General features: G+C 39.7%; 1 protein-coding gene across 1 annotated transcript in view; it reads right to left on the bottom strand.

Moving 5' to 3' along the window:
* Nucleotides 1-15,015, bottom strand: part of DSCAM (DS cell adhesion molecule) — an 836,416-nt gene that overhangs the window by 298,634 nt on the left and 522,767 nt on the right. The window contains exon 9 of the mRNA XM_063702725.1: nucleotides 2,958-3,236. Within this exon, the coding sequence (XP_063558795.1) occupies nucleotides 2,958-3,236 (279 nt within the window). The remainder of the gene's footprint in view (nucleotides 1-2,957; nucleotides 3,237-15,015) is intronic.

Below are 15,015 nucleotides of genomic sequence, written 5' to 3' on the forward strand. Positions count from 1 at the left end.
TGTCCTTGCCCCATGTCCATTTCCAACTTTGTCTCCATTTTACTGCCTCCTGTGATAGCAAAATTCCTAAAAATATAAAAATAGTTGTGTTTTCTGAGTTCCTGCACATTGACCTTTCTTTTCTGAAGCTCCTCTAATCAAGCCCTCGCTGCAGTGACACCAGGTCATAAACAATATCCATCAAGGTCATAAACAATATCCATCTTCCTAAACCAGTGACCAACTCTTGGTTTTCCTCTTCGGCTACTTTCAGCAGGATTCAATACTGTTTAATATTCTCTTTCTCGATTTATTTCTGATTTTGCTTCTAGAGTGCCACAGTCCACTGGATTCTCTCCTCCTTTACAGGCTGCTCCTTTTCCCTCTTCGTCTCTTCTGCTGATTCCTCCTTCTCTTATTCTGGGGCCTTAAATGTTGGAGTGCCCTAGTGACTGCTGGGACAGGTGCTTCTCCCATATCATTGACCATTATTCCCCTTGTCAATACTGTTCTTCCTCATTTATTCTCTGCTTCTGCTAAAGACACTTTCATTCACCTTGTTATTAGGCAAAGCATGATTCCACTAAAGGTTCTTCTTTATCTCATTTGCAACATTCACTCCATAAGCATGTTTTATTTGCTTTACCGCCAAAATAGATTGTGAATTCCACTGCTTCTCATGACCTTAACACCTTCATCCAAGGCATTTTTATCTTGCCTGAATGTCCGAAATAGCCTGTTAACTACTCTTCTTGCTTTCTAGCCCAGTCCATTCTTCAGACAGCTACTAGTGTGACAACTAAAAAGATCAATCAGGCCATAGTGCTGTGGTGGTTAAAGTCAACAGTGCCAACTCTTTAACCTAGAAAAAATCCACACTTCAAAATGGCTGCATGTTCTAATTACTCAGGGGGCTGGGACTGAGACTTGGCTACATATTAGAATAAACTTGTGGATTTTACAAATTATTGATGCCTGGGTCCCACCTCCAAAGATGGTTATTTAATTGACGGGAGCTTCATCCTGGTCATCAGGACCTTTTTAGACCTCCCTATGCAATCTGAATGTACAACAAAGTTTGAGAACCACTAACTAGTGATTTTTGGGAAAAAAGAACAATTCCCCAGAGATCTGGAAGATGGATTTACCCCTAAAGATTATGATTTAATTGGTGTAGACTGGTACCAAAAAATGCACATCAGTGTTATCTTAAGCCTCCCAGGAGATTCTACAGAACTGTCTGGATTGAGAACCACAGTCTCACATCACCTTGTCCCTGCCTGTTTCTCCAGTCACACTGGCCTGTTTGTGAAGCACATTTTCTTCCTCTAGGCTGCATTATCTCACTGGTGATTTAATATTAATTTAACTAAAGCTTATTTAACATATTTGAAGAACAATCACATGGAGACATCAGTCATATCATGATCAGCTACATTATCCCAAATAGCTAGGCTCAGTTTCAGCTCATCTGATTTTGCCTTGGTTAAAAACTTCTGGTTGCCTTTTCTGCAAGGGCAAGTTGTACAAAAAGCATCCCTGTACATTTTTATCTGACGTTTCAGATTCCTGGCCTGGATCCTTCAGAGCAGATTATATAGAAAGCAGGCTGATGTACTATTTTGCCCTTCACAAACCCAAGAGTTAACTCTGCTTATAAGAAAACGCTTGGGAAACATATACTAGGTTGGCTCCCTTTTTTATCTTTCTTTCAAAATTTGGGAAAAAATCAAGTATCCCAATTCTTCCACTCCAAAGTGCAAGGTGGAAATGAGAAAAATGTCATGAGGATGCTAAGTTTGTGTCTAATTGAATATATATTTTCTAAATTATTCACCTGGGAAATTTGTTTTTTCAGAAATACAAAGTGAGTTTCTTCCTATGACTTCTAAGTCTGTGTCACTTCCTTTTGCTGGCAGTTAGATAAAAAGTGCATTTCTTCCCAGTTGGCAAGGAAGAAGAGGTATCAAGGGGACAAGGAGTAAGGAATGAAGAAGGACATGAGAATCTCCTGCTCAAGAAAGAGCTATCTCCACTCTCTGGGAAATTACAGAAATCCTCCCCCTCCTAACAACCACTCTAGGACCACAATCTGGGGAATTTTAAAATGCAAATAATCATTGTTAATATAAATCTTTAACTTCAGACAGTTACTTTTGCAATGTGGATGAATATTGTAATGGTAGATTAATGTATAGTACTCTTGGAGAATCATAAACATCACAGAATGTCTGTGTTTGATATACATTAGAGAACACTAGCAGCTTATTTCATAGATGAAGAGTGTGAGCCTTAATGGGAATTTGGTGACTTGAATAGAAGTTCAAAATAAGACTGATGCTTACAGTTTAGATGTAATGAGATTACTGCCAATGTTTTCTGCAAGTTAGCCTACCCTATTTTAATTTTTTTGAATAAGTACTACCATACTCTGCTTAATTTTAAAACATTGCAATGGCGTCCCAAAATAATGATAGATTTAATGCTAAATAGAATAGATGGGCAAAGAAAACCACATTTCTAAAACTAAAACAAACATTATGAAAAGCTATTTCATGGCTCTTTAGAAAAACTTTGATATATAGCTTTGAGACATATTTTTTAAAAAACCATTTATTGAAATAAGAAATACTAAAAATATTATATGAATACAATAAAGCAAAAGCTCATGGACGTTAGTCCTCAAAACTCATTGGCTTAGCATACGGAAGCCTTATTTCATGAATTAAATCCTATGGCTCCCACCTTCTTAGCTATTAATTATTTAAAAAGTATTTTAGGTAAATAAAACCTTATCTTGGAGTTTAGGGGAATTCATGGTTGGGTTTAGAGTCATATTTTTTTTTTTTTTTTTTTTTAGTGAGATAAAACTGAATTTCTAAGTTCTAGTTATTTTCACAATATTTCAAGCCCCGTCATCCTAAACCATTGTTAAATCAACTCTACAGATGCCACGTGGCTCATGATCCTTTGCTCACCTCTCACAATCAACTGGCTTTGGTGCTCCACAGCGGCGGCCTCATTCCGGGCTATGCAGGTGTAATTCCCATTGTGCATGAGGGAGAGATTGGAAATCCTCAAGGAGCTCGTGAAGTCAATATTGTCAATGGTCACCCCAAGGCTCCCAGGGATTGGCCGGCCGTCCTTCTGCCAGGTGATCGTGATGGGTAAGTCCCCTGAGACCACAACACAGGGGATGAAGACCCGCTGCCCAATGGAGAATCTTGGAAACTCAAAGGGTTGTATGAAAGGCGGAACTGCAAGAAAAAAGAAAGATAATAACAAACTGTGCTTATTCTACATTTGCTTTTCCTTTAACCCTGTATACGGCACTGAAAGGGTAGTATAGACGATCATAGATATAGCACAGAAATACAGGAACTGTAGCAAATTTGAAATTCTGCTTCTATTATTTGAATTTTCTCATCATTTTAAATAAAAAGCATGGTTCAATTTGTACTTCAGCAAGTTACTTAATTTTGTTCAAGAAACTTTTTTTAATTTAAAAATTATTTTTGAATGAAAACATTTCAGACTATATCTGTAGTATAAATAGTGTGAAAGAGGGATTTAGGTTTGGTTTTCCTTCAAAGCCTTTTAAAATGATGTATACAAGAGGAGGTTTCTTTCCTACTTTGCGACTATAACACTACAATTACTGTTCCCCTTCTAATTGTTTCCTGCCTTGTAAATAGGCATATTCTAAACCCACTGAAGAAGCAGAGATTCCAATTTTGGCTGGATGTGGTGGCTCACACCTGTAATCCCAGCACTTTGGGAGGCCAAGGCAGGAGGAACACTTGAGGCCAGGAGTTCAAGACTAGCCTGGGCAACATAACGGGACCCCCATATTGACAACATTTTTTGAAAAAAATTAGCCAGGTGCGATGGTGTGCACCTCTGGTTCCAGCTACTGAGGAGGCCAAGGCGGGAGGATACCTTGAGCCCAGGAGTTCGAGGCTGCAGTAAGCTACGAGGGCACCAGTGCACTCCAGCCTGGGTGACTCCAGCCTGTCTCTAAAAAACTAAAAAAAAAAAAAGTAAAATAAATATTCCAATTTTATTGTTAAAGTTCTCTGTTATGTCCAACTAATAACAACCATTAATTATAAATTCTTATTTCATATTAGAATAACTACATCTTTACTTTGCATCTCTTAGTTTTGCACACTTTATGTGTGTAACTTTTAATTGTGAACTGGTCCGTGGCAGGTTATTTGAGTTGCTGATGTATTGCTAAGGAGGTCGGGTTATAGCCTTCAGCCTGGCCTGCCATGGACACTGCAAGCAAACTCAGCCTGGAAAGCTCTTTCCTGACTGAGCTTTGCTGAGTGATGCCTGTTTTGTCCACCTTGCCTTAGGAACTCTCTTCCTCAGTGCCCTCCTAGATGATGTCATAGGGTATTAGCATTCTGAAATAGTTAAAATGGAGTCAGATGAACCACATTTGAACTCTACCTGTTACTTGTTAGTTATGAGCAAAGCAATATGCTCTTTCATCTGCCTTACGGATTAGTTATTTATTGCTTTACTTTGCAGATAGGAAAAGTGATACTCAAAGATGTTACCTTGCCCTTTTGGTCTTAGAACTAGTTAACTATTCTCGGAGGGCTTAAATCATGTCAATATAACTAATATCGGAGCCTGTAATGTAAGCCTTTTTTGTGTTTTTGCATACATTCTTGGAAAGAAAAAGGTTTATTTGTATGCAGGGTCTTGGAAATGACTAAGAGTACAAACTAAGATGATTAATCATGTGATAATCTAATATAAACCAATTATTAAACTACGAGTTTTTCCTAATGAAGTTATTAAAGGTTTCTACAGTTTATTCAACAATTGTAAGTCCATTTCAATTATCAGCTTAAGGAAGAGGTAAGGGATCCGGCTGAGAAATTTGAATAGAAAACCATTCATTCATTTATTTGTTCATTCAATCAAGTCATGTTTATTGAGCATCTGGGATGTGTGTGGCAGCAGTGAATGTGCTGGGCACACAGCAATGAGCATAACCCATCAGCCTCTGCCAGTGGAGCCTCCATATATAGCCATAGGCCGCAGACAGCAACGAAGCGCAGCCATGGCGCGTCTCTTATTTCGTATTATTACTATGACTGCTGTCTGCTTTCAAAAGCAGTTGGGAGCTAGAACTCAAAACTGCAAATACAGCCAGAGCTCGAAGAACTAGGTGGCTCAAGTTAGGTTTTGCCAGGGAAATTAATTTTTTTAAATGGCCAAAGGTACCGACAAGCATACTCAATGTCAATCCTGCTGTGGATTCTCCATGTAAAGTTAGACCTTTGGGATTGAAAAGGGCTGATCTGATGCTAAGAGAAAAACGTCTCAGGATGAGATTCTATCCAGTGCTGGTGGAGAGAATCGGATCAGACTAAGGGTATGAACGTTCTCAGTTGGAATGTGCTGGAGAAAACGTCATGTTGTACCAAAGGTGCTTGTATTTCTTTAAATCTTGCCCTCAAGTGGCATAAATGCTCACTATATATGTAAATATTATTAATACCAAATTGCTATGCTTTATTAAAGAAAACAATTACATTTCCTCCCCTTTGATTTCTTGGACACAAAAACCTGGCTGTCAGCATACTCAGACAAACCTTGGCTTGGTGCTTACTGTCTGAATTACATACAATTTTTCTAAGATAAGAACTTTGGAGCCAGGCTACTTTGGTTTAAGTTCAGCTACGCTACTTACTACAGTTACTTAACCCCTCTCAGGGTCTCAGTTTCCTTATTTATAAAATAGAGTGCTGCCTTGAGCTCTGAATGAGTTAACACAGTAATTCTCAAACTTAGTCGTGTATCTGAATCAGTTTCTTAGCATTTGTTCTATTTCACAAGCCTTTAAGATGAGGAAAAAACAGGTAAGTTGAAAGGTTATTGGGCTAATTTTCTCTATCAGTTACAACAGGGAGACGGAACACGTAAGGATTTACTTTCTCCAAATCAAGAAAGAAAGGTAAGACATAGCATATTTTTTAATCTAGCTATTTAATAAGAAGGCCGGGCGTGGTGGCTCACGCCTGTAATCCCAGCACTTTGGGAGGCCCAGGTGGGCAAATCACCAGGGGTCAGGAGTTCGTGAGCAGCCTGGCCAACATGGCAAAACCTCGTTTCTACTAAAAATAAAAAAAAAAATTAGCCAGGCATGGTGGCGCGCACCTATAGTCCCAGCTACTAGGGAGGTTGAGGCAGGAGAATTGCTTGAACCCGGGAGGCGGAGGTTGCAGTGAGCCAAGGTCATGTCACTGCACTCCAGCATGGGAGAGAGAGCGAAACTCCGTCTCAAAAAAAAGGAAAACATAGAGTGTAGGTTGTAAATAATTGTAAAGTATTAGAATGTCCCTTTAGAGCATAAGAGAGTTACAGAATACAGGAAATATATGCACATACAAATTTTCAAGAACAGAAGTAAGAGGTAGCTATAGAAGAATCAGCATTAAAACCAAAACCCTGTGTTTTCTATAATTCCAAAATATTTGCAATTCATCAATGTATGGTATTTAAGGAATATTTTTATCATAACTTTAGTACAAAGCAACAGGGCTGAAAATCAAGAAGTACACTTTCAAAGCACTGAAAAACCAGTGTCAGAAAGCTAATGCACTAAATCTCACACACGTCACTCCAAGGATAATCCTTGACTTTGAACATCTTATTTTAAATCACTACAACACTGTCAGTTATCTGATATCTTGGCCTAAATCAGATTCTGGGAGTTCAGGCATATTGAAGAGGGCTTAGTAAGAAGCCACAGTTGGCAAGCAAAAGGAGGAGGGTGAGAAACTAAAAGTAAATTATAAAGAACAGACACAAAAACACAACACACACAGTAGTTGGATGACATTTTGTTTGGGAGCACATTGCCCTTAGTAGTCAGCATTTTTGTAATTAATACAAAATCGTAATACTTAATTAGCATTCTGAATTATAAGTCACGGTTAACATATTAAATAAAAAAGATACATTTAAAATATTTTAAAACATATCTACCAAAAAAAAAGCCTTTCCAAAATGGTTAAAATAAATATCAAAGAAAAGTTTAGTTATAAGGAAAAGCGTTTTCCCAGAAGAATGTCAAAATTAGGTTTGCTATGTGTTGCTTTCCTTGCCACATTATGTAAGGACACATTAGGTCAGTATGCACATTACATCATTGTTAATGTAAATTAAATCACAAGACCTATTTGTCAATCATGTCAATTCTTTCTTCACTGCTTAAGTTGCCTTGCTTGCATCAGCTGTGAGCTGCAAGTCTGCTGCATACGAATGCATAAAATTTTTAAAGCATCTTAAGTCTTATATTTTATAGTCATAAGACATAAAGTCGATGGCACAAAGTAACTCCAGTGATTAGAAAACTCTTCTCATGATTTTGGGAAAGGTGAACCTCCTATTTGAGACACACTGATTACCTGATTCATGATATCACCTAAATAAGGTAAATTATCTGAATCTTGCTGACAGTAAAAGCTTGTATATCATAGGAGCAGAAATTCCAAATATGACATGCACCGCTTTTGACATACCCTTTCTACAAGAAGTATGTAAATATCTGATAAAGGTCATTTATTACCAGGCTTGTGTATTTCACTCTACGTAATGGCGGGGGTCCTTTTTCTAGTCAGCTCAGAGCCATTGAATACTGCCAAATGTCAATTTTCACTCTTACTCTATCTAAACCCTTAGCAAGAATATTAGATCAGACTAATATATTTCTGTCTTGTCTCTTAAAAATTAATTGTATATTCTTCTTCATGGAGGGAAATGTTTTGATTTCTCCTAGAGGAGTATAAGACTTTGATAAAATCATGGGTGGGGTGCTCATCAATTCTGGGTGATTAGCAGTGTTATCTTGATCCAGTTTATTCAGCTCTGCGATTCTATCTCTTCATGTGTAACAAGGTGATAATGAAACACAGTTCATTATCAGCTTGCATTTAAATAGACAGCAAGTAGCTCTTCTGCGCAGCCACAGGGCTATTTACTGTCCAGTTCAGTGCAAGGTGTGACTCCAAAATGAGGAGGCTGTGAAAAGGTGGGAGTTTCTAGTGCGGGGTGTACCTTCATGATCTCCTCACCCATAAGTCTGGTTATTTGGTCAATTCTGCTACTTAACAACATCGTTTAGCTAAATTTTAGATGACTGACCCAGTCTGATATAGTTCTCCACAATGTACATACAACACAAGTAAACGGTTCCTCTACTCACTCTTGTTCAAAACTCTTGTATGGAATTTATCACATTGATGACTCAAGTGAGTACAGTGATTTATGGACGCGCCCATTTTCTTAAGTAGAGTGACCCAGGAGGGCAGGAGATCTATCAAGTTTATCTTTTTTATTTCCCACAACTAGTGGGATGAATAGTGCCTTGTTCTTTCTTTTTTTTTTCTTTTCTTTTCTTTTCTTTTTTTTTTAAAACGGATTTTCACTCTTGTTGCCTAGGCTGGAGTTCAGTGGCATGATCTCGCCTCACTGCAACCTCCACCTCCCAGGCTCAAGTGATTCTCCTGCCTCAGCCTCCCAAGTAGCTGTGATTACAGGCACACGCCACTATGCTTGGCTAATTTTTTTGTATTTTTAGTAGAGATGGGGTTTCACCATGTTGGCCAGGCTGGTCTCGAACTCCTGACCTCATGTGATCCACCTGCCTCGGCCTCCCAAAGTGCTGGGATTATAGGCATGAGCCACCGAGCCTGGATGTCTTGTTCATTTTTATTGAATAATGTTTTTTAGAAAAAAAACTTTCAGAGGTGATGATGAACGTATGTTTACACTCTGAACTTTAGACAATCCTGAAGTCATTAAGAATGACTTAGTTTACTGAGAATGATGATTTCCAATTTCATCCATGTCCCTACAAAGGACATGAACTCATCATTTTTTATGGCTGCATAGTATTCCATGGTGTATATGTGCCACATTTTCTTAATCCAGTCTATCATTGTCGCAAGGACAAAAAACCAAACATCACATGTTCTCACTCACAGACGGGAATTGAACAATGAGAACACATGGACACAGGAAGGGGAACATCACATTCTGGGTACTGTTGTGGGGTGGGGAAGGGGGGAGGGATAGCATTAGGAGATATACCTAATGCTAAATGACGAGTTAATGGGTGCAGCACACCAGCATGGCACATGTATACATATGTAACTAACATGCACATTGTGCACATGTACCCTAAAACTTAAAGTATAATTAAAAAAAAAAAAAGAATGACTTAGAAAAGAGGATCAGGCAGACACTTCCAGGACTTAATAATGCCGACATGGCAGGGACAAGAGTGAAGCTCCTCTTCATAGTCTTATTAGCCTAGGGGCCGAGGACTTCCAACTACCGTGCCAACTCTCCCCTCTGCTGGCAGGGCCAGTTGGGGAGCTTGAGTCAATATCTGGCCTTGTTTATTTAGGTACAGTCCTTGCGCCAACTCTGAATTGCTATGTGAGTTTGTTTCCCTGAGATCAGTGACTTCCAACCAGCAGCAGCCAGAGATGCACCTAGCTTACCGTGACTTAGGCTGCTGGTCCTGTGACCTGCACCTGCTTTAGCAGGAAGGGCAGGAGGCCAAGATGCAGAGACATATGATGAGGGAGTAATAAGGATATTGCTGGAGCTGGTGGGTGCTAAAAGAAACCAGAGGCTGCGTGGGTCACATCAACTTAGATTCCATTAGTTTCCCTTCTTAGCCTCTCACTCCAAGCTCCCCGTGGGGTTCAATATGAGCTGATATTAACTGACATTGACCTAGGCAAAAAAGGCAAGAGTGAGCCAGTGGGGAATTCTTTGGCCCTGCCTTCTGGGTGGGAAGGACAGGGAAGGACAAGGCATTGTCCTTGCAGTGTGGTGGAGATGACTTTTAGGATCTATCTTTAAGGTTTCCTTAAAGAACTGTGTCTTGGGCATATTTGTAATAGCCCAAATCATACAAAACTTTAAAAAATGTTTCAAGTATCTGTTTTTCTCTAGACATAGATTTGAAATACCACATTTGAATTTCTGTGGATGAATGAAGTAGGAGTTTTGAGTATATTTTGATAAATTTACATCTTTTGAATTATGTAAGGTGTACTCAAATGAGAAGTATACCTCCTTTAGGGGAGGCGTTATAAGTAAAAACAGCAGACCAAAGTTTTCTCTGGCCACATTCTCCATTCTAAGAAAACATGTTCCCCATGGACAGAAAAAAATAGCTGGACCCAATCATCCATGTCTTCCTTAGTTTCAGAAAGTGTCAAGGCACTGAACCTGCTGTGACTTGGAGAAAACAAACAAGAAACGCTAAATAATGTTCGTGTGTGTGTGTGTGTGTGTGTGTGTGTGTGTATGTGTGTGTGATATTTTCTTTATCCATTCATCTACCAATGGACACTTAGGTTGTTTCCATGTCTTGGCTGTCGTGGATAGTGCTGCCATGAACGTGGGATCACAGGTACCCCCCTCACAGAGTGATTTCATTTCCTCTGGATATACACCCAGTAGTGGAATTACTGGATTATATAATTTTTTTTAGGAAACTTCCTATTGTTTCCTATCATGTCTACACTAATTTACATCCCCACCAACACTGTACGGGGTTCCATTTTCTCCACACAGCCTTGCCAACACTTGTTATCTTTTGACTTTTTGACCACAGCCATACTAACAACTAAATCATGCAGGCCAAATTTCACAACTCTCATTCAGAGTGGGCACCAAGAGATTAAAGGTGGTAAAAATACCCCCTGGAATACTTTGCAGCCATAGAAAGGAATGAGATCATGTCCTTTGCAGGGACACGGATGGAGCTGGAAGCCATTATCTTCCGCAAACTAATGCAGGAGCAGGAAACCAAACACTGCATGTTCTCACTTATAAGCGGGAGTTGAACAATGAGAACTCATGGACACAGGGAGAGGAAGAAAGCATGTGAAAGCATGGGTAAGGGGAGAGAAAGCATCAGGAAAAATAGCTAATGCATTCTGGGCTTAATACCTAGGTGATGGGTTGACAGGTGCAGCAAACCACCATGGCACACATTTACCTATGTGACAAACTTGTACATCCTGCACATGTACCTTGGAACTTAAAATTAAATGAAATAAAATAGAAGAACATTATGTCCGCTATAGTTACTGATGTGATAAAAATCTTTCCTCATATTATATTGTAATTTTAAACAGTGGATTGAATTATTTTATTTCCTGGTATTATTTCATAATGCATATTGTTTTTCCTATATAGAATTATTCTTTATTTTACACAATAAAGATTCTAATATGGCCATTGCAGTGTTAGCTTTGTTCCATTATTAGAATTGTATCACACAATTTTTTTATAGTAAATATGATTTGAAATTATTTCTAAGTTAATTAAATGGGCCAGTAATATATTCTTTAAAACAATAAATTTTGTCACTGTGTTAGTCCATTTTCATGCTGTGGATAAAGACATACCCAAGACTGGGCAATTTACAAAAGAAAGAGTTTAATTGGACTTACAGGTCCACGTGGCTGGGGGAGCCTCACAACCATGGCAGAAAGCAAGGAGAAGCAAGTCCCACCTTACATGGATGGCAGCAGGCAAAGAGAATGAGGAAGACGCAAAAGCGGAAATCCCTGATCAAACCATCAGATCTCATAAGACTTATTCACTACCACGAGAACAGTATGGGGAAACTGCCCCCATGATTCAATTATCTCCCACCAGGTCCCGCCCACAACATGTGGGAATTATGGGAGTAAAATTCAAGATGAGATTTGGGTGGGGACACAGCCAAACCCTGTCACCATCTCTGTTCATTTATGTGTATTTACTTTAAATGTCTAAAAGACAGATAAGTACCCTACAAGAGTTTATGAGAGTTCATAGATCCCATGGCAAAAGTTAATGAGGGTGGATATCACATTCATTTGAAGAATCATACTACACATTACAAAACTGAATTATGAGATTGAAAACCATAAATAAATAGTTCAACAATTCAGATGGAAAGGAATGTCTCTCACTAATCATACGCGAATGGAACCATTGTTCCTCAGTGTCCTGACCTGGCCTTGTTCTTCCTTCTCTCTCCCTGACGGTCTCAGCACCTCCTTTGCCCCAGCTGTCAGCTCAATGCCGTTGACTCCTAATCTAAATTTTCAAACAAAAACTCCTTCTCAAGATTCATGCCTGCTTGTTCAGTAGTATGTCAATATCTTCATCTTGATGTCTCAGAAGCATCTCAAATCCCAAACCAAACATAGCAAATTTCCCCTTAATCTAAGCTTCTTCAATTCTCTGTTCTTAGTAGTGATAGCAAAATATTTTGGTTGCAAGAAGCCTCGAATAATAAAAGTGTTCCTAGCTGTGCATTTCTTTTTGTGTCCAGCTGCTGAGAGTGTGCTGCTATGTATTGTCTACTCCAATTCTCAACATGTCTTTTGTGTGGTTTCTCTTTTTCCAAACACAGTACTATCACCTTTTTAATTACAACTCTTTCAATTGTGTCCTAACTGGTCATTCTTTTTTTTTTTTTTTAATCTTTCTGCACTGTGATATATCTTACCCACCTCAACCAGATTAATGTTTCTAAAACATTGCTGCGAGCATTTCCCTCTGCGCCAACACCTTTAGGATTCAGCAGGATGTGCTAACTCTCCAAGGCCTGGTCCTCTCTGTGCAGATGCAGACCTTCGCTTACTGGGAGTATCCTTTGTGTCAGCCATAGGGGCTCTTACATGTGAGCAACTGCACCTGACCCACCTCTGTCCCCACACCCTGTCCGAGCCCCATTCTCACTCTGATCATCTTATAATGGCAAAACTACACTCAATTGTTTCTGCTTTTGGAAACCGTTTCAGGCTCTAGACCCTTTTGAGATTCAATTCAGCTTTTCTTGGACATTCTTTTTTGGCTCCTTAAGACTTCTCAGCCTACCCTATGCCCAGAATTAGATAAATGTCCACTTCCTCTGCTCCTAAAACACATACTGCATATTTCTCTGATGGTATTATGTTGATGTCTGCATTTCTCTTCTTTGTCTCCCTGCTGTTCTCCTGCGCCAGGTGTCATGGCTGCTGTTTTGGACCTTCTGCTGCCCCTCGCCCAGGACATTTGCTGCTTCCTGTCGTGTGTTGCCATCATTTGTCTGTGGGTTCTCCCACAGACCCCAACACCTTGCTGGCAGTGACCATCCTATTATTACTTGATCTCATTAACAGCAGACGCACAAGTATTATCTGAATACATTTTTAAAAAACATCTTAGGACTCACAAAACTAAAGAGATTTTTTGAGTTGAAACTTGTTCTGATGACAAAGGTCCGATTGAGCTATGAACTACAACACAATACACTATGGTACACTGTAATATTTCTCATTTCTAATTTGAAATATTGGACTCATGTCATTATAGAAAGCAGGAGCAATTTTTTTTTTTTGGAGACAGATTCTTGTTTCCCATCTTGTTGCCCAGGCTGGAGTGCAGTGGCATGATCTCGGCTCATGGCAACCTCCGCCTCCCGGGTTCAAGCAATTCTCCTGCCTCAGACTCCCGAGTAGCTGGTACTACAGGTGCCCGCCACTACACCTGGCTAACTTTTGTATTTTTGGTAGAGACAGGGTTTCACCATGTTAGCCAGGCTGGTCTCAAACTCCTGACCTCAGTTGATTTACCTGCCTCGGCCTCTCAAAGTGCTGGGATTACAGGCGTGAGCCACCACGCCCGGCCAGTGGGCACAATTGAATGAAAAAATGTGTTTAGGAAAAGGTGTTTAAGACCCACATGTATAGCCATTTGACATCTATGTAAGTGGGAGGAGTTGCACTGACCAGATTCTTTTCAAGAAAGGACATGTTACCACCAATTCATGGGGTGATGTCATCTGGAAGTTATTGGCCACCTCGGAGATTGTCTCAGCTGCAGAGGCCCACTTCACCCAAGGACAGGCTCTTTTTTGGAGTGTCCTCAATCTAGTGACTGACTGAGGAGCAATTCTGCCCAAACTCAGGACAACCCTGAAGGACTGTTCTTGCTCCAGAGCTCACTGGCATTGGCCTGCATCCCAGCTCACTCTTTCTTCGCCCAGTCCTTCTTCCTGTCCTTCCCTCCTCGGTTGTTGATCATAAAGCACTCCTAGATAAACACCCTGCACACTAGCATCCATCTCAGAGTCAGCTTCCTGAAAAACCGAACCACAACGGTTTGTTTCATCTACAGCAAAAATGCATGCACCATTAATAACAAAACCAGGTCTGTGTGTGACACACTCTCCATATACTTCAACCATCCATTCACATTACTTTAACTCATCTGAGACTGGGACTACAAGAGAATTAGTGCTGAGTTCTCTTTCAGATATACCCATCTATACATGATGAACAGTATCTTGTTATTTTCCCTCAGAACAAGGAAAAGATAGAAGAAGAATAAAAAAAGAAGCAACGGAAAACGTTTAAAAGGTTAAGTTTAAAATTGTTGCTCACTAACTTAAAAAAAATGCTGTGTTTGTTTTGCTGTTTTTGCTCATTCAGCTGGCCTAAGTTTAGCTAGTGTTCTGAGCAAAAATTCAGTTTTTATCTCTAATAATTGGAATATATCAGGGATAAGAGTAGCTAACTTTTCTACAATGATTTTAAACAAAGTAGTTCTTCTATAGGATGCTTATTTTAGACTGCTAGACTGTGAAAAGAGGTAAAGAGTCATAAATATAACAACGAAGTAAGGGGGCTGGGTGCAGTGGCTCACACCTGTAATCCCAGCACTTTGGGAGGCTGAGGTGGGTGGATCATCTGAGGTCAGGAGTTTGAGGCCAGCCTGGCCAACATAGTGAAACCCCATCTCTGCTAAAAATACAAAAATTAGCTGGGCATGGTGGCTCAACCCTGTAATCCCAGTTACTTGGGAGGCTGAGGTAGGAGAATTGCTTGAACCCAGGAAGCAGAGATTGCAGTGAGCTGATATCGTGCCATTACACTCCAGCCTGGGCAACAAGAGTGAAACTCTGTCTCAAAAAAAAAAAAAAAAAAAAAAGAGAGAGAGAGAGAGAGA

The sequence above is a fragment of the Gorilla gorilla genome, chromosome 22 (assembly GCF_029281585.2).
Source record: "Gorilla gorilla gorilla isolate KB3781 chromosome 22, NHGRI_mGorGor1-v2.1_pri, whole genome shotgun sequence".
Taxonomy (NCBI): Eukaryota; Metazoa; Chordata; class Mammalia; order Primates; family Hominidae; genus Gorilla; species Gorilla gorilla.